We start from the raw sequence: 18,869 nt of genomic DNA on the forward strand, positions 1-18,869 counted from the left end.
CAACGTGACTACTATGGTCCTTAAACACCACTTCTATAGGTTCTGATTCGTGGGTAACGTTGCCTGACAATAAGGGTCGTCCATCTATCACCTCTACGTGAACAGGTTTGGACTTCTGTACTAAACGGATCTTGTGGCGTTTAGCAAACTCTTCATCTAAAAAACAAGTAGATGCCCCCGAATCTAATAAAGCTAAATTTTTTTGTTTTTGAGGGCCTAAAAACAAAGGAATTGTAAAGCAACGGGCAGGTTGGACAGAGAAGGAGGAACCTGATTGTTGTCGTGATATTAGATTGTCCAGCCGCACGGTTCCTACTATGGCTAGGCGTCGTCGTTTTCCAAAATCATCGCACTTCTAGTCTTGACAGGGTGCCAATTTTGCTTCTTTGGGCAATTTCCAACCTTGTGACCTTCTTCTCCACAGTACAAACATAACCCTTCCTTCATACGCTGTTTCTTCTCTGTTGGAGTAAGAGATCGGGCACGCACCGTGTCGATTTGCATGTCTATTGCCTCCGAATGTGAGTTTAAGCTATTTGCAGACATAGTCACGTCGTAACGAGTCATTTGGTGTCTTGGACGTTGGTCTTAGCGACGTTGGAATAGGCGGTTGTCACACTTTACAACTTGGCTAATAGCTTCGTTGAGCGTTTGAGGATCAGGAAGAGATAACAGCAAGTCCTTCACATCATCCTTCAAGCCCCAATAAAACTGACTCACCAACGCCTCTTCACCCCAATTAATGTCACTTGCCAATTGTCTGAAATCCAAGGCATAGACTGATGCAGAGCGTGTTCCTTGTCGTAGCGATCGAATCTTTGTTGTAGCCCATCGAACTTTATCATGCTCGCCAAATGCTTCTGCAAACGCCTCCAAGAATATTTCAAAGTTGCTCAGGATTGGCGATCGCTTCTCGAACAAGGGAGTAAACCAAGACAGAGCTTGTGTTGTAAGCAAGGTTCCAACAAGCCCAACACGCGCTTCCTCCGTCGGATAACGTTCGGGCTGTAAAATTGTTATCAACCTGATTTGGTTGACAAAACCTCGAAACTTGGAACGAGTTCCATCAAACTTATCCGGAAGACTAACTCGAGGCTCCTTTCGTTGTAGGACTACTCGATCTTGTTGAACTGAAGGTAGAATTGCTTCTTCTGGCGCAGAAGTTTGAGGCTGATATGCTTTAGATGGCGCTATCCCAGATGCTCCATTGTTATGGAGTCCTACCATGACTCCTTCGATCTCTGTTGTCCTATGTGACAACGAGGCAAGAGCATTTATGATGGCGTCTAGTTTGGATTCCAAACTTTCAGCCATTTTAACGTCTTAACCTTCGGCTAACCTTCAGAAAGAAGAAAAAAGAGTTTTGACAAGATGACAATATTGGTTTAGAGGAGAGTGCTCCGCAACCTCTAAAACGTCTTAAGACTCCAAGATGAAGGGTAATTCACTCTCTCCAAGAAGAATAAGGCTCCAATATTGAGAAAGAAGAGATATCAGTTTAGAGGAGGGTAATCCGCAACCTCTAAAACACTAGCACACCTTCAAGAAGAGGGGTAATCCGCTCTCTAACAAGAAGGAACTAGCTCTCATACCAGTGAAAATGCAGTCTCGACAAACTCTCACGGACACAAAATACAGACTTGAAATCTAACAAGAAGTTCAAGAAGAAGTGGCAGAACTAGATTAAACAGATGAGTACAAGAACAACACCAGAAAGGTGAGCTAGAACTCCAAGAGATGTGTTGTCGAGACTGAAGAACCCTTCAGCCTCGACTCCTATATATACTACTGAATAGGAAGCTTCTCGACCTACTTCCGCTAACTAGGATGCTTCTCCAACAACTTCTACTAATTAGGAAACTTCTCAAGCAACTTCCTAGAATCTATTAGAATATTCTAGAATCTTCTAAGAATATTCTTAGAACCTTCTAAGAGAATCTTTAGGGAATATTCTAAGAATCTTCAAGAACCTTTTAAAGAATCTTTAGAGAATCTTTAGAGAATATTCTAGAAGAATATTCGAAGAATCTTCCAATGTATGTCCATGACAGTCGGGCGACTCAATGTGGCCCCGAATACGGGGTTTCGATTCTGTTTCAGGCTGTCCTATTCTCTATGTCATTTCAGGGAACGTTGTTTTCGGTAAATGGATCTCTTAAAGGTAAAAACGGAGGAGAAAGCTCTGATGGCGGGAGCCAATTTCGGATCTAAGCTCTGACGGTGGGAGCCAATTCCAGATTGAAGACGGAAGATTGAAGAAATTCAGAGGATAAGGTTAGGGGAAGAATAAGTTTTTGAGAGATTTTTGAAGATCGGGGGGGAGAGCGAGCTTCATGCTTTGGGCGGGGAAAGAAGAGAGAGAATTGGGTTTTTTTTTTCTTCATAGGATTTTGGGAAGACTGAGGCAATCGTTGCTGAAGTCAGTGTTGTAATGGTGAATCGGGATTTTTAATGAAGTGGATTTGATTACTCTTGAATGTTTTGTAAAATCGAGTTACGTCTGAGATTGAAGAATTAAAAGGATGTCTATAGGATTGAGTATGCGGAGTGAATGAAATTTATTGGGTTAATCTAACAAGACAGTCAGTGGATACAAGATTGTAAGTACAAAGCGGTATCAAAGATTAATAGTTTGGATTGTTCGGGGTTCTCTGTAACGTTAAGAGACCTACCGACCGAGACAAAAAGGACTTTGGCGAGCAGTCGAAGGACATCCGTATAGATTTAAGGTGTATTCTTTCAGTCGTTTATATTCTAACAGTCAAAAACTGATAGACTGCTTGACTATTGGCGAATCTCCATACTACCTTCTACAGCCAGACGCCCGACGCGTTCTCGAGCAGGAAAGCACGTAATACGACACCGTCAATTTGCATATCCTCTACTTCTGAATGTATGTGTTGAGGAGGCGTTGGTATTGCCATTGAATTATAGTAACATTGAGATCTACCTATTTAACTCTCAAATGAAAATTTGAAATGTCAATTGTCACATTTTTAGCAAAGTTACTTGCTTGACTCAATGTTTGAAAATCAGGAAAGTTGAGCATCAATTTATTTATTTCTTATTATATCCATAAAAAAATTGGCTAAGAAGTGCAACATCATCTCACATGATATCAGTTATAAGTTGTCAAAATTATGAAGTATATAATGTTATGGATTGATTATCTTATTATAAAATATAGATCTTATTGGTTGTAATACAAGTTACATCATGTTCTCTATATATGGATCGAAACTTTGCTAAAAAAACCTCCAAATTATCCAATATTGAATCTTGTTGTTTAAGAAAAGATGAAAATTATGATAATACTGAATCTAAAAGAAGTGTGTCAATGAATCTAACTTGTGATCCTGGAGTTGGATAGCTTTAGAATTGAAGTTCAATCATAAGTTGTACTTGATTGATAAATCCTTGAAATTTGGATCTTGTACCATTAAACTTCTTAAACATGGCAACGCTTAGTTCTTTAGTATCAAAAAGATGTTCCTCTATAGAAGAAGGGATATAATTGGATGCAAATATTGAATCAGCTCCAATCATATCTATATCTTCACTTCTTACCATTCTTGTTACTTCTTATGGTGGTAAATTGAGTTGATGCATCGCAAGCATTAATTCTTTCAATTGCTCTTGCATTTATACCATTGCACTCTTCAAGAAGCTCTGCTATGATAATACTTAGAAAATAAATGTCTAATATTGCTCAAGACAAGCAGAAGAGGTGACTTAAGAACAAAGAAGATACTAAGAACAATATTAGTTTAAAAGAGGGTAATCTGTAACTTTTAATATAATTATGTCTTATAAAAAAAATAAAAATAAACTACTCTTAATCAAGAGAAGCCAAAGCTTTAATATTGTAAATATATACTTGTCAATTTGTCAAGACCATGAATTGGAAGAAGATGCATAAACTTGAAAAGTTTGTGTTATTAAAAAAGTAAAAAAATAGCTATAAAGTAGTATGTATATTAAAAAGAAATTGGAATGTCTATTGCCAAAAGACAAAAAAACTAGAGACTCTTAAATCTAGACTAAAAGCAAGAAAAAAATTGACAATAGTGAAGAAGGCTTCACTCTTGCCTCTATATATACTATCTAACAAAGAGCTACGTGATAATGTTTTATAGGACCTTTAATATGTGTTGACTTTCTAAGACACATGCCTTAACTTACAAGGTAAGTTTTTTATGTGTAGGCTACATAGTTAGCTTGTTTTTCAAGCTACTAACATGTGTGACACATAGCCAACTTGTTGACCATGTTTCTAACCTAAAAAATCAATTAAAGATACCTATAAAGTCAAAGTAATATCTATGAAGCTTTTAGGAAGCTTCTAGAGAAGATATTATAGAATTAACTTATTTTTATCTACTTTTATCTAATTATATAAGTAATTATTAATTTACATGTGTATGTCTGTGATAATTATTCTGATTGATTATCTTATGTTGTATATTGATTCTTATGTTTCTACATTATTGCTTAACTAGATTATATCTTCTACAAAAAGATATCTTCCAACTACACATACATAATTGAAAGAATGCATATTGAAAACTTTGAAGCTCTGTCATTAATTTATAATTCAAAAAAAAAAAAAAAAAAAAAAAAAAATGTAGCTAGGATCCAAAATTATTCCAAATTCCAATAGCTTTCTATAAGAAATTTGGTTGACATCCATTTGGTGAATAAAGATTCTTTCGTTTCTTTTCTTTTCTCTATTTTTTTTCTCTTCATTTTTTTTCTTCTTACTAGGTTTCTTCTTTTTTTCACTTTTTTTATTCAATTTTTTAATTAAATTTTATTTTTTAGGATTATTAATATACATATACATATATATATATATATATATATATATATTTAAGATCAAATATTCTTCTTTGATTTTCTATCTTAATAATAATAAAAAATTTAATGACCATAAACTATTATTATAGGACTTATAATCTAATAATTGATAGATTAAGAAAAAATCTTTTTATCTTAGAAATTTGTATCAAAAAATTCTATCATAGATTGTAATTTTATACTAGTATTTTTATTTTCTTATTTATCTAAGAATTCCTCTATTAAATCACTAACTTTGTAATTTTAAGCAACATAAGTATATTTTTTGTACTAAATATATTTGAGAGTTAATTCGATGACTTACAAGTTGACATTGCAATTGCAATCAAATGATTGTGAATTTTGAATAGTTCTTTAGAAAATGGCATAAATAGAGAAGGTATGTATATGAATATATTCTAGAAGCATTGAAACTATGGTCATATGATTGCGTCTAAATCATAATTTTAAATTATAATATATAGTTGTGCTTCCAAGTTTTTTTCATAACCATATTAATTGAAGCGACCTTCAATTTTGTGCATCATGTCAGGTCCATGTATATACAAACATCTCCATATCATCACAGAACCATGACTATGCTTAATAGTTGAAATAATAGTCTATTTTGATAGTTCTTGTGGATTATGAATCTTATACCAAACTCTAATAATTGGAAAAAAATCTATTAATCTTAGTCTCATCCAAGAATATCATGTGACTTTAATCATCAATAGTCCAACATTCATACTTTTTGGCAAATTTTAAGTGAAACCTAATATTTTTACTTGAAAAGGTGTCTAGTACAACTAAACTCATATTTGTAGATATAAAAGCTTTTTTACATGTTGCAAAAGAAGAACCAACTTCTATTATTTATGCCATACTTATTTCTAGTGGTCAAAAGAATTCAAGTGCATTTCAAGCCAATATGAAGAATATCGAGCTCTTTTTAAGAACAAGAATGGAAATACTTTTTTAGAACATCAAACCTAAGCTCATTGTTCAAAATTTTTCAAAAAAACAACATTTCCACAATATAGGGAGTATGGTTGTTAAATAAATTTTAAAATATTAAAGGATAAGTCTATTTAGTTATAAAAAGGATTGTGTAACTTGAATCTTGTATAATACCTATTGAATGTCTTATTTTCTCTTCAAAAATCACTTCTTGTTTTATAATAGATGTTAATTTAGGACCTAAATATCACAAAGCTTTGCTTTGTTAGATTCAAGAATTTTAGTTTATTTTCTAAATCAAGAGTTTGTTAAAAGATATAACATACTTTTAATAAAGAAAACTAAATCAATACATGTAGAAGTCATAGATAGTTGTTTGTTGTCTTCTAGAAATATTACTTATGAAACCAATTCTATAGAAATAATGATTAATAGTCATAATAGCTTTGTGATATTTAATATCACTAGATTTCCATGTAATCTAGTTGTTTTAGGCTAATTGTGACTAAAAAAGTATCACCCTTGAAGACATTGGATTTCTTATACTCTTGACTTTTTTCAAAGTATAATTAAGAATTTTATAAACCAAGTAAAAATTTATAAGTTTAATGCAACCAAACTTGTATTTGTAGATGCAAGAGTTTTTTTACATGTTGCAAAAGAAGAACCACCATGCATTATTTATGCCACAATTATTTCTAGTAGTGGAAAGAATTCAAGTACATTTCAAGCCAATATTAAGATTATTAAGATGTTTTCAAGAAGAAAAATGGAAATGCTTTTTTAGAGCATCATTCCTATGATTGATCAATTGTTATCTAAAAAGAAGCTTAAGTGCCATTTAGATCAATCTATAATTTATCACAAAATGACATAGAGATCAAAATAATAAACATATATGAAGCGATGTACAAATTCCATAAATGCATCACATATTATTTTTAAAACTCATCTACAACATCTATCAAAACTAAGGACCAAACATTAATAATAAGAAGACATATAACAATCAAGAATACAATTCAAATCTAAGATTTTGAACATCTTTAATGATTGGAAAAACTACAATTTAATAAAACTTGTGCAGATTAAACTAAAAAAACTTGTAAAAATCTAAGCAATCTCAAGTTTTTGTGTAAATGTATTCTATATGATCTACATCTTCTACCACATTGATTGATAGAGCATCATAAAAAGATAAAATCATTCTACTTCTTTGAAGGCAAGAATTGGCTTTACAATTGCAATCAAACTATTAGCGGTTTTGAATAGATTTCTTAGAAAATGGCACATGTGGTGAAGGCACACACATAAATTGCATTGTAGGAGTACTGAAAATATTATGATATGATAGTAGCTTCTGCAAATGCCAAGTCTAGTGGTGGACACCATAATTCCGAAAAGAGCCTGGAAAGCTGGAATGGCCGTAGGGGAAGAGAAGGTGGAAGAACAAAAAGGGAGAGTAAGCATGGAAGCCTAAGAGAAGAAAAGAAGAGGGGGAGTACAGTAAGCAGCAGGTGGTGCTGGTTCAAAGCAGGCAGTGAGTGAGTGAGCCAGAATGAAGGAAGGGGTCGTCCAGGGCACTCACTGCCTGACGAATTAATATTATTCGACAGCACAGCAGAGCACCGAAACCCACCAGCCAGATGGAGAGGACGAAGAGAGGAGACGAGAGGACGACTGATCTGCCGTAGAACCGTCTCATGCATCTGTCTATCTCAGGCTTGGAACCGGTCTCCGGCTTCGCCCCGCCTTCCTTCCTTCCAACTCCCGCTGGAAAAAACCACGAGCTCTGCTCCGCTCCGCTCTGTTCATTCTGCCAAAGCATGTCCCTCGCTTCGAGGCTTCATTGTGCAGATCCGCGAACTTCGTGACGGGAGGGAAGGAAAGGCAAAGGAAAGGCAAACGCGAAGGGAACCAGGCGATTTGTGCGAGGAGTTAGTTGTCTCGCAGCAGCAGCAGCTTAGCACCCTCTGGCTGCGTCGATCTCCCTCCCTCCCCCCTCCTCTGCCGTCGTTCGTTCGTTCGTTCTCGTGGCTCCTCGTCAGCTTAGTGTCGCGGTGCTAGGGTTAAGTGGTGCCTGCTTGCTCGTCTTCTTGCTTGCTGCCGCGCGACATTTTCTGTGAGGATCGAGCTTCGCACCGCTCCTCTGTTCGCCGCGGCTTCGTGTAAAGTGAGTGTTTCATCCGCCTTGTGAGTGTTTGCCGCAGCGAGTTGTGTATGGGTGTGTTGATGGCGTGCGTGACGCTGCCGGGCGCCAGTGTTTGTTTCGCTTCCATGTTGTTCTTTATTTGGTTGTTGTTTTCCCCCTTGGTGGACTGCGAGTGCGAGCTGCGGGTAGGGGTTGCGCGTTCCATTTTTGCGAGGATGTGTGGAGCAGCGGGTGATTTAGTGGAATTTGTGGTGGTTGATTCGTTGGAGGGCACGTGGTTGTTCTTGGCAGTGTTGTGGTAGGTTCATCCGGGTGGGAAAGCGTCCTCTGCAAGCGACGAAGGAAGCCACAGGCGAGGCGAGAAGATGGCGCACAAGGCCGACGACGAGTACGACTATCTGTTCAAGGTGGTGCTGATAGGAGATTCCGGTGTGGGGAAGTCCAATCTGCTTTCCAGATTTACGCGGAACGAGTTCTGCCTGGAGTCGAAGTCGACCATTGGCGTGGAGTTTGCCACTCGATCTATCCAGGTATCGTCCGGCCCGTGCTGGCATGCAATGTCGTGAGGGCGGGGTTTGGTGCGGCTGCGGTCGAAGCTGTAGAGGTGTGACTAGAAGCGAGGGTCCGGGGAGGTTACGGTAGAGCGCAATGCGTGGTGCATCTGAGAGGATCGGGTTGGATCCACTGAGAGTGGATCGGAGCGGAGCGGAACGAGTGTGTGAGGGGTAGGTGTTTGGATTGAGCGGTTTCTTCGAGCAGTCCAGCAATCGGGGACGGTGGTTGTTGTGGTCTGGCAGATCTGGGGGAATGCCGGCGGGACGGGACGGTGGTGGTTGTTGGTCTAGGTTGTGTGGACGTTGTGCGGGTGAATTGCGCCATCGGTGGGGATGGCCAGGAGGGCGATCCTTGTGTGACGCATGTCGTTGCGTGATATGAGCGAATGAGGGGCGGTTGGGGTTGCGTGGTCATTTCGGGGAGTTGCGGGGAGTGGGTTGAGACGAGGGCGAATGGCGAGAGGGGAGTTTATTGGGCGTGTTATTGTGGTGGGTCTCCAGCGGATGACTAGGATTCTTCCGTTGTGGTGGGGAGTTGTATGACAAGAGCGCCCGGAAAGGGGCGGACTGGCAAGCCGGGAGGCGGGTTTCGTTCGCACGAGTCGAGCATTTGCGAGGATGCTCATGGTCAGGGTCGCATCTGCGTGAGATGCTTGCAGGATACGTAAGGGCATGCATCACATGATAGCGAGGAGCGACATGCGATGCCGCCGGAGAGAGTGTGTGTCCGGCGGAGTTAATGTGGTGAGGTACAGTCGGAGGAGTACGGGGTGGAGGGTTTTTGAGCATGCGGGGGAGTTTTGGAATGGTGGTGTTGTGGATTGGGGCGTGCGGTACGGGGACGAGGTCCGGGAGAATTGCGAGTTTCGGACATGTTCTGACATGTACTGACATAGGTCGTTGTGGAGCCAGCGGCTCCGAGTGTTTTATTTGGTCGGGGGTTGGATGACGCACGGTCGGGTGGACGTGGGGAGGGTCTGATGTGTTGTGGGTTGGTGGACCATGGCAGGTCGATGGAAAGACGATCAAAGCTCAGATTTGGGACACAGCAGGGCAAGAGAGGTACCGAGCCATCACAAGTGCGTACTACCGGGGAGCCGTGGGAGCTTTGCTGGTGTACGACATCACAAAGCACGTAACGTACGAGAACGTGGAGAGGTGGCTGAAGGAGCTGAGAGACCACGCGGACTCGAACATTGTGATCATGCTGGTGGGGAACAAGTCGGACCTGAAGCATCTGAGAGGCGTGTCAACAGACGATGCGCAGGCGTTTTCGGAGAAGGAAGGGCTTTCTTTCATAGAAACGTCAGCGTTGGAGTCGACGAACGTGGAGAAGGCATTCCAGAGGATTTTGACAGAGATATATCGCATCGTGAGCAAGAAAGCTCTGGCTTCGGAGGAGAACACGACTGAAGGCCCCGGACAGGGAACCAATATTGTTCCGCTAGACAGCAACGCTCCAGACCTGAAGAAGGGATGTTGCTCAGCTTAGGGCATCCTTTAGCAAGTTGCGTTTGTAGGGGCGCCCCTTTTTTCTTGCCTCAGTTTTGTAAAGCAGCTTTTTTTTGGTGAATGGGATTTTATGTTTTTATTTGTGTAGGGTAGTTTCTGGGAACCTTAAATTTTGTTTAGATTGTTTTTTTTGTCACCGTATTCGTGGTGGATTTTATTAGAAGCGCTCTGTTTTATCTTACCTGGTTTGGTTGTGGTTATGTTGAATTTTAGAACTTATCGATTGTGTTTTTGTGGTTTCGTTCTGTTTTGTCCATGTCTTTAGGTATATGTGTTGGTTTCTTGTTTGCTATTTTGGTTGCTTAGTGGGATTTTGTTATGTATAGTTGTTATTTGTTTTTTGTTCTGTTTTTTGCGGTTTCATGCCTTGTTTTTTGCAGGGTCTTGTGGAATTGCCCAGTTCTTTTTGTTTTTTTGTTTTGTTTTGTGTTGTTTTTTTTGTTGTGTTTAACTTTTTACGATTTTGAGAAGCTTTCACCTTTCACCCGGGAAGTTTCTTTTATCTTGAGTGCAGTATCTGGTGGGTTTTGAATTTCTTGTCGTAGTTTTGCTGTTACCAACTGTTAACTGTCACGATGTGATGGTTTTTTTGGGTTTTGTGTTGGTTTTACTGTTTGAGAGTGTTGTAGAAGTTTTGTTTCATGTGCCCTACACATGGATGTCCGGTGTGGGGCATTTGTAATGTAGTTTATGGTGCTGTCAAAGGCATTGTTTGAGAGATCAAGTGTGTACTTGTGGTCAGTTCGTTGAGATATATATATATATATATATATATATATATTGTGTGCTGGAATCGTTTCAGGAGTTTTTTGTGCATTGTCATGTCTTGAAGTTTATAACTTGATGCTCCTGTAAAGCTATCAAGCTCGTATCGTGGTTGTCATGGAGTTTTCGAACGTGTGTGTTAGTTTCATACTGTCATCATGATAAGTAACGGTTGTTTTACTGTTCTATTTTATATAATAATAATAAAGTCAAATATATCAAATATCAAATATAGAATGTAACTACAACAAATTGCAAAGAAGATTACACCAAATTACATATTTTTGTGTGTGCACAATAACAATCTTTATCATGTACATGTTGATATATTGTGTTATAAAATATTGTGTTTATGTGTACACAACAAATGGACAAGAAACCAACATATGACGTATTTAATATTTGCTGCTACCAACATATAACCTATTTAATATTTATAATTGTGAACACATGTTATTAACTAATGCTAGTATTACTCGTGTCTTAATTATCCTATTTGTACAATAATGTGCCAAAGAGAATGTGATGTTGCTTATTATTAACTAGCATAAGTATTTCATAACCATGGTTAACCTAAAATAATGATTGATATAGAACTATTTTATATTTTTAAAAAATCGAACAGTACATTTCCACACCGTCCCTCACTAATCAAATATTCCATTAAAATAATTTTCAGTTACAATTCGTAATATATGTTTGATATAAAAAAAAAAATAAAAAAAAAAAAACTTAGTTTACACATTTGGTTTAAACACTTGGTCTTTTACCAACTTTTATAACCAGTCACCTTTTCTACCAAGTTCCCAACTTAGTGATATGAATAACCAAATAAATTGAGCAGCAAACTTCTTTCATCTATATTTTTTGTAATCTACAAAAAAAAAATTGTTACTTGGCAAACTTTCCTCATTGCCTGAAACTTTTAACAACTATCATCCATCTCTTTATCAAAGCACCTCCATGACACAATTCTAAAAGCTCAATTGTCCAATCCATTCTTTCACTCGCACAAAGTTTTGCAATAGTTTCCACGCTCCAATGCACTGCATTGAGACGTAGACTGAACGATATTCCATGTCGTCCAACTTTTTGTCCGCATTCGGAATTCTAAAACAAATGGCGCAGAATGTTTTCGGCGTGCAGATCGGCTTGCAGACGATGTAAACAATTCGTGAGCAAGCAGATGGAAGTTTCGAAGTCGATCGAAACACGGGATGCAAAGTCATCAGAAGTTCCTCTAAGCATTTCATGTGGCGAGGCGGTTTTTGCGTTGGTTAGATTCGGCTTTGACCTCCATTCTTGCGGGGTTCATTCCGGTCCCACTACATTACTACACCGAAATGACAACATTAATCGCCGACAGATGTTCGAAGATACTTTACAAACACCTCCCTGCAAAGCTGGATTGCCAGCACGTCTGAGTTTTTGTGGGTCTCTTCTTCGTCCGCCTTTTCAGCCCTTTCATGGTCCCACCGGATGCTCTCCATGATTCTTGCAGATTGCACATGGACAGGTTACACGCTCTGAGAGAATCATGAGTTTGATGTGGTTAGACTGGTCATTTCGTGCCAGATCCCGCTCGTTTCTATTGAATGCATGAATTACAGTGGTCTTATGTTGGTAGCCTCTTGGTGACGCTGTCGGAGGAGGCTCCACTGAATTGGGGCGCGCCGTTCACAGAGATTTCAATTTGTGGGGGGACTCCTGTGTTCATTAATTCAATAATAGCTGGCTGGTTTTGTGTACGTTCAAATTCGACGTCAAAATCAGGGTGGTAGATGTTTAAGCTATGCGGGGTCGGTCCCACTCGTGATTGGACTACGGAAGTAATGCGACTCGGGTCATAGCCTGCAGTGTCACTTGGAATGAGTCTTCTTTTCTGGAGATGGGTGTCTGCTTGAGTGTCTGCTTGTCAGCAATTTCAGGAATTCGTACTCGAGATAGTAATGCTTTCGGAGACTTGCAAAACGGCGACGAGTTTGGGATTTGGTGTTTCTCTTTTTGCCGTCCACAACGTCAGCTCGTCGTTACTGATGACATCAATTTGTAGCTGGTGTCTTCGATTGGACGAGATTGTAGAACAACGGCTGTTTATTTTATCAGTTTTAAGCGATTGCGGTCGATTAGGTTACGTCCCGTTGCTCTTGTAAGTTGGCAGTCTGTACCCAACACTTTGAGTACCTCTTTCAGTGCCAGAGGACCTGGTTGCTTTCGGAGCAAGGGTAATTGGCTTGTCTTGCCCATCCTCTTCGTCTCGATCCAAATTCTTGGGAGCAAGGTGTCAGATGTCAACGCTGAAAAAACTGATGGTTCGCGACGTTCTCAAATTCCTCACCTCAGTTCCTCAATTTTCACCACGAGCAGAATTGCCCGCTGCTTGAACAGAGTGTACGAAATTTAGGTTGATCGATGCTCGTGTGAATGGTTTAAGAATCTTTGGTGGCTCGTGGCTCTAACTAGTTCTCTCCTCTGTTCAGCTAGTTTCGAAGAAAAGCCTCTCATGCTTTATCCCGAATCGCATGGCTGATACGACCCATTTCTCATCTGGTGATCCAGAAGAGCTTGACGATGAGCACAAACCTAATGGCGTCGAAACTGTGCACAACGTAGCCAAAGAGGAAAAAGTGTTGGAATCAAAGCATGAGGTTAGTGTCAATGCATCCCAGCCACCAGAGAGTTTGGGGAGACAGATGGTCAGCTGTGCTCCAAACCCCTCAAAGTGCAACGAACCGTCGAAACCTGTCGAAGAGGAAGAAATCTTGGAGATTAAAACGCCCGGGTTTGTGCGTTTGTTTGGACGCGACACCTGTGAGTACAGCAACCATGGGAGCAGACATGAAGCTCACAATACTTCCTCCGATGGCAGTGAAGATGATTCTTCTCCATCCTCAGCACATCAGCCACCTCATTTGCCCCCGGTCAGTCACCTTGAAAATCTCTTGTTTCTCTTTCACAACACTCGCGCGCCTGTCTTGTTCCTCTTAACACGAAACTAGTCATCCACTACACCGATTCACGTTCTATTATTTTTACGAGTGATATAGAGTGAAAACATCCGGTTGTGATGGACAGTGTTGAGTAGTAATTGCGAGAAGCAACGTTCTGAACATTGCAATGGATGTAAAAGATCACTCAGTACATTTTTACAGGTCTTGGTGGATCTAGCATTGTGGCTTGATGCACGAATGCACTTCTAATCAACAAAACCTTGTCATCAAATCGCAGACTGTACACCTCAGGGTGCCCATGAAAGATGAGCATGATGTCCATGAAGTCGTAGCTGCACTCAAGATTAAAGGTGAGCTTCTCCTTCAGATTTTTTTAATGAAAAATGCCAATGAAATTCACTTGTCAAAATTTTCAATCAATTTTGTTCGACTTCATTTCGTCAAATCATGTAACACAAGACAGATGGTAAACGGAAAAATAAGATCAATTGCGCGGGATTCTCATTGAATAGTCTGGTGGGTTGTGCTTGTTGCAGGGGTAAGCGACATCGCGTGTGACCTTGCCAATCAGATTGTGAAGGTAACTGGGACCGCCGACCCAGACCGTCTCCTGAAGAAGGTGAAGAAAGTAAAGCCCAAATCGAAGATCATTTCTTACAGCAACCCTCTTGAGATTCCTCCCACTCCTGAGAGCTTTAGTTCTTCACCTCCACCTTCGTACGCGTACCACCGGCCTACTATTTTCGAAGCACATATCAAACCTCCTCCCCGTTCTCACGTCTTCACCAGGGACTCTTACGGCCCTTACGGTCCACCTCTTCATTCTCAATTTCGACCCAATTCACGCCCTCCTGCTGATCCGATGTACTACGAAGACGAGTCTTCCTACCCGCCGAATGTGAGGCCTCACCCTCCTCCACCACCACCTCCGCCCGTCTTCTATGGCGATGATTCCTTCTACCCTGATTATGTGCCTTCCAATCTCTCCAGTTCACCCCATTCACGACGCTCCACCAGTCCTCCACGCCGCAGATCCTACTTCCACGAGCGGAACTCTCCCAACTTTGGACCTCCTCCCATGAATCACCCGGGCGGTCCTGCATATCGCCATGGCAGCAATCCGTGGAGCCACGGAGTCTCGTACTGGATGGACAACCGGCCGCCGATACCTGTGCGGATGCAACGCATGTATTATTGAGCCTGCATCGAAGTGAATTTGCTGGCGTTGAAACCACTTCCGGAAAGATGAATAGATCTGTTGCGCATCCGTTTCACCACCGAATAGATCGGTCAGCTTGCAGGGAAGCGGGGGAGATTTTCTGCGGCTGTCGTCGGCAATCATCGATTATCTGTTCGTATTTTCGATCTTGAACTGTCTGCAACATGGTATCCTTCGCAAAATTCTGGAATTTGCTGTACCTTTTCTCGCGAATCTCTTCATCAAAATGCCGTGCATGATGATTCTGTAGTCGGTGGCAAGAACTGCTCGTCGAAGCTTGCGGGCATCTCGTCGTATCCTTTATCTCAGGTTTTTTGCGTTACGGATGAAGGCCATTTGAGTGTAGAATGGCTTCGAGCGGAGAAAACATATAGAAAACCGATTAATTGACAAGTTCATTGGCGAGGACTTTTACTTGACGTGCAAATTATGAAAGATATTGTTTTATTTATTTGTTATTTATACACATAAATATCTTAGCTGATCAGAATAAGTAATCTTCACTTCGATCGAATGAATGCTTAATCCACGCATTCACAAATATGAACATGAAGGCCGCTAGATAGAGATGCCATCTGGGACTCCCTTGTTTGTGAGTCCGAAACCAGACTTCGACAACAGGAGCTCGCAAGGAACGTGACAGGGGCCATGCCGGTTTTTTTTCTTGGGGTCACAGTTCCTTTCCATAATGAGGAGGTTTATCACGTCGACTCTGACACGATTGCTTGAGCGCCGCCCGAACTCGTTCATCGTCGGTCGAGTCCTCACCGCGCTCTCACAAGTACTCCTCGTTGGAAGCATGCGTGGAGAGAATCTATATGGTGGTCATGTTCAGTTTGTTCATGACGGCATCAGCGAAGCATGGACAGGAGATATTTCTGGGTCCTTTTGCATGGTCTCCCACTCCCAGCTGAATACTCCAGGATGAGCTTGTGAGTCATACAGGGATACTTGAGCATGAAGCCTGTGTACAGATACTCGCCAAAGTTTACTACAGCGTGATGGCATGAGGCAACCCAGACTAGTCGTGATGATCAGCACCAGGTTGTCCTTCGAGCCGTCTGACATTCAACGTTTTTCACTTCGGCGTGGCCCTTGGTTCGCAGATTAGTCGACCAGTTTTGAAGGTCGTCGTCTGCTTGAAACTCCTTGTTTCCGGTGTAGAAGAGGTTAATGTGGGCCTTCACCTGTGCTCCGATTGGTATCCAGAGCTCAAGTCTATCCTTGGCATGTGGGTGCAAACCGATCATCCGCTTCAACCCGTGCGGAGCGCGTGAGTCAATCACCGCCCTACCCCTGCTCACTTACAATTGCCATTGCAGTATTTAAAAACATGTCCACGACCGAATTGCAGTATACTTGAAACACAAGATTTTAGGTAGGCGAAGCCAGAAGAAACGCGTACCTCTAGAATAAGTCATTGGAAGAGCGTGGTCGACAAAACGCAAGGCTCAAGGCCTGGATATAGCACCATTGCTACAAACAGTGACCACTTCTAAGCAGGATTTGCTTGTGCATAACCAATTGATCTTAGTTACACATATGTCACCGAATAACATGTGCAGTGATTCGAAGCCTCAAATCTCACCTCCCGGATGGTGAGGCTTCAAGTTGAAGCTCAACAGTTTCGATAGTAACGGATGTAGGCCTTTTGAGTGAAAAATTCTTGAGAATCTCGATGATTAAGGGGTTCGTGCTGGCCAACACCTGATGATCGATCTCAATGTTCTCAGTCGACGCATCCTTACAGCTTTTACCACAAAGAATCACTAAAGATATCAGACGCAATTCCATGAAACGTTTGAGAGAAAAGAGAGACCGCTCACAGTTGTCATTCTATTCCAACGAGCTTCTGGACTGCCTAATGTTGTATCAGCGATGGTTTAGATACCAGCGATGACTCTTGGCACGAGGTAATTGATCACATCCTTGTTATCACTAGAGGCGAATGCACTGGAGCGCTGGAGCAGCTGATGCTGGTTGCTAATGAGCTCATCCATCGACGACGCTTCCCCAAGTGGTACATCGTGGTCATAGACTCCGTCTCATTCTTACCTCTCCCCTTTCCAGTTCCCTGCAACTCCTTCAACTCGTTCTACCTTCAATTCTTCAAACCGGCGGGAATGTTTGTGGGAGTATGCACCTACAATTAACACAACGAAGGACATGATGGTGTTAAAACCCTGAGTTATTTACATTCATTAACTTGGTGAATAAGCTTCCCTCTATGATGAGATCGATAATGGTTAGTTCACGTGGTTTGCAAAGAAATTCTAACCTTCTACATAGCCTTCTTGGATTGATAGGTCCATGAATTGCACAAGAAACTGATGAAAGTCTTGTCAGGCATTGTAATCTGCGCTTTTGTTATCTGCGCTATTGTTATCTTAAACTTCTTGGTAACCGAAAGCCCTGGAGCATAAGTTTTTTATTCCCGTTGTGTAGGAGGATGGGCCCCGGGGTGCCAAAGTTCTCCGATTCGGAAACGTGCAGGTTAAATTCAAACGACGTTGGTCTCAAAAATCTCCATGGTTGTAATCAATGCTCAGAGGTCGCCTTCTTAATTTTCCAGAGCCAGTTTCTGCGAGATTCGACAACAAATTCTCAGAGAGTTGTTGAACAGGAAAGGGAATCACAAGGTCCTGCAAATTTCCTTTAACACACCACAGAAAGAAACGAATCGATGTAATTACAACCAACTTGAATCTAATTCCAAGAGATAGGTTCCATCACTTGGATCCTCAACACTGGTGACAAGTCGTTTGGTGACCCGATGGTTGATGAACTCATTTCCCAATTCGAGGTGATCAGACACGAAGTTTCTCACATCAATGTCGGCAAATTTCAACCTCACAAGTGTAGCTGAAGCTTGGAGGCGCAAAGAATTGGGGTCTTTTGTCACATGTTTGCATCCAAACAAACTGCCCTAACCACTGATAGAGATTCTTACCGGCCACGACAGCGAGGGATGGTTTGTCAACACCGTGTTCTCAGCTGAGGAAGATTTCACTTTCACTGGTATCGTCTCCGTCACAAGCTCTGGGAGTGGGTTCGGTTTTGGCTTCTGCAACGGGATCCCTCCACCTGAGAGGAGCACACAAAGCTCTCTGAAATCATTGACGAAGGAATCAGGTTTCGCAGCAGCATCGATGTCTAGGAATGCCGCCTCTCATCTCCCGCTGACCAGAGTCCCCCTCCAAACGTTCCTCTGAGACCCAAAAGTCATTATGTGTAGAATTACCAATCGACTACCGATAAGTGACCCTCCACCGAGAATTTTCTAAAATGTTGCACACTTGAAACATGATCTATTGTTCCATACAATGGAAAAATCATACTACTGTAGGTGCAGTTTTTGCCCCTTGCTGTAATCCACTGCATAACAACGAGACACCGATTATTGCAACAGTTCTAACCTAGACCGTTTCTACAATAGACCGCGCCAATGAACAAAGCCTGCAGCAACTCCGAACTTACGAACATGCACTTAGAGAGCACTACTGGCAACCACAGCAAGATGAGGCTCAGTACCACACCGGAAAACACCAAAATCAGACATCTTCTAGAATCTAAAACAACGCAAGGTGAAACCGTAGTCTCGCGGCATTCATGACGATTAACCGAATGGCCTACACACATTTCTCAGAGCTTGTGTGCGACGCAGCCGCCGAAAGACCCCGCCGCACAAGGGGCTCCTTCGATGGGGCACAAGACTGATGCCCCCAGAGTGGATGATTGAGCATTTCTCATCCATGGATGGATGAGCCTCTTGGTGAAAAGATGTCTATTTTATTTTACCATCCATCTTTGCTTTCTTGTCATGTGGTCCTTAAGCACTGATATAAACCACACAATATTATTTATAAATAAACTAAAAGTAATAAAACTATGTTCTATTGAAGGTCTTTTTAAAATAAATT

General features: G+C 41.3%; 2 protein-coding genes, 1 long non-coding RNA gene and 1 pseudogene across 6 annotated transcripts; 2 read left to right on the forward strand and 2 right to left on the reverse strand.

The window, feature by feature from the left end:
- The first annotated feature begins 7,649 nt into the window (after nucleotides 1-7,649).
- On the forward strand, nucleotides 7,650-10,195 carry LOC112291524 (ras-related protein YPTC6). Its single transcript, XM_024539066.3, has 3 exons — nucleotides 7,650-7,969; nucleotides 8,240-8,478; nucleotides 9,512-10,195. Exons 2-3 carry the CDS (start codon nucleotides 8,314-8,316, stop codon nucleotides 9,992-9,994), a joined length of 648 nt encoding a protein of 215 aa, XP_024394834.1. The 5' UTR covers nucleotides 7,650-7,969; nucleotides 8,240-8,313; the 3' UTR covers nucleotides 9,995-10,195.
- Nucleotides 10,196-11,889: 1,694 nt separating this feature from the next.
- LOC112291523 (uncharacterized) lies at nucleotides 11,890-15,400 on the forward strand. 4 transcript variants are annotated; one of them, XM_090255841.1, is made up of 4 exons: nucleotides 11,890-12,209; nucleotides 13,339-13,700; nucleotides 14,008-14,080; nucleotides 14,267-15,400. In XM_090255841.1, exons 2-4 carry the CDS (start codon nucleotides 13,473-13,475, stop codon nucleotides 14,926-14,928), a joined length of 963 nt encoding a protein of 320 aa, XP_090111967.1. In that variant the 5' UTR covers nucleotides 11,890-12,209; nucleotides 13,339-13,472; the 3' UTR covers nucleotides 14,929-15,400. The 4 variants fall into 4 exon arrangements, with proteins under 4 accessions (XP_090111967.1, XP_024394833.1, XP_073394536.1 ...); XM_024539065.3 differs by lacking the exon at nucleotides 11,890-12,209 and adding an exon at nucleotides 12,243-13,091 and having other exon boundaries at nucleotides 13,260-13,700; XM_073538435.2 differs by lacking the exon at nucleotides 11,890-12,209 and adding an exon at nucleotides 12,244-13,004 and having other exon boundaries at nucleotides 13,260-13,700.
- Nucleotides 15,377-16,247, reverse strand: LOC112291833 (seed linoleate 9S-lipoxygenase-3-like; annotated as a pseudogene).
- Nucleotides 16,248-16,275: 28 nt separating this feature from the next.
- LOC149987846 (uncharacterized) lies at nucleotides 16,276-18,654 on the reverse strand. Its single transcript, XR_016506353.1, has 4 exons — nucleotides 17,900-18,654; nucleotides 17,228-17,530; nucleotides 16,776-17,092; nucleotides 16,276-16,656 (listed from the first exon to the last, which is right to left on the reverse strand). It is a non-coding gene; the product is annotated as an uncharacterized LOC149987846 (long non-coding RNA).
- Between the last annotated feature and the right edge of the window lie 215 nt (nucleotides 18,655-18,869).

Source organism: Physcomitrium patens, chromosome 14, assembly GCF_059467195.1.
Source record: "Physcomitrium patens ecotype Gransden chromosome 14, ASM5946719v1, whole genome shotgun sequence".
Classification (NCBI taxonomy): Eukaryota; Viridiplantae; Streptophyta; class Bryopsida; order Funariales; family Funariaceae; genus Physcomitrium; species Physcomitrium patens.

Coding starts and splice junctions, on each gene's coding strand:
- LOC112291524 (XM_024539066.3), top strand. CDS start 8,314: ATGGCGCACAAGGCCGACGACGAGTACGACTATCTGTTCAAGGTGGTG. Junction 8,479..9,511: donor TTGCCACTCGATCTATCCAG/GTATCGTCCGGC, acceptor GGACCATGGCAG/GTCGATGGAAAGACGATCAA.
- LOC112291523 (XM_024539065.3), top strand. CDS start 13,068: ATGTCAACGCTGAAAAAACTGATG. Junction 13,092..13,259: donor CAACGCTGAAAAAACTGATG/GTTCGCGACGTT, acceptor TCCTCTGTTCAG/CTAGTTTCGAAGAAAAGCCT. Junction 13,701..14,007: donor AGCCACCTCATTTGCCCCCG/GTCAGTCACCTT, acceptor ATCAAATCGCAG/ACTGTACACCTCAGGGTGCC.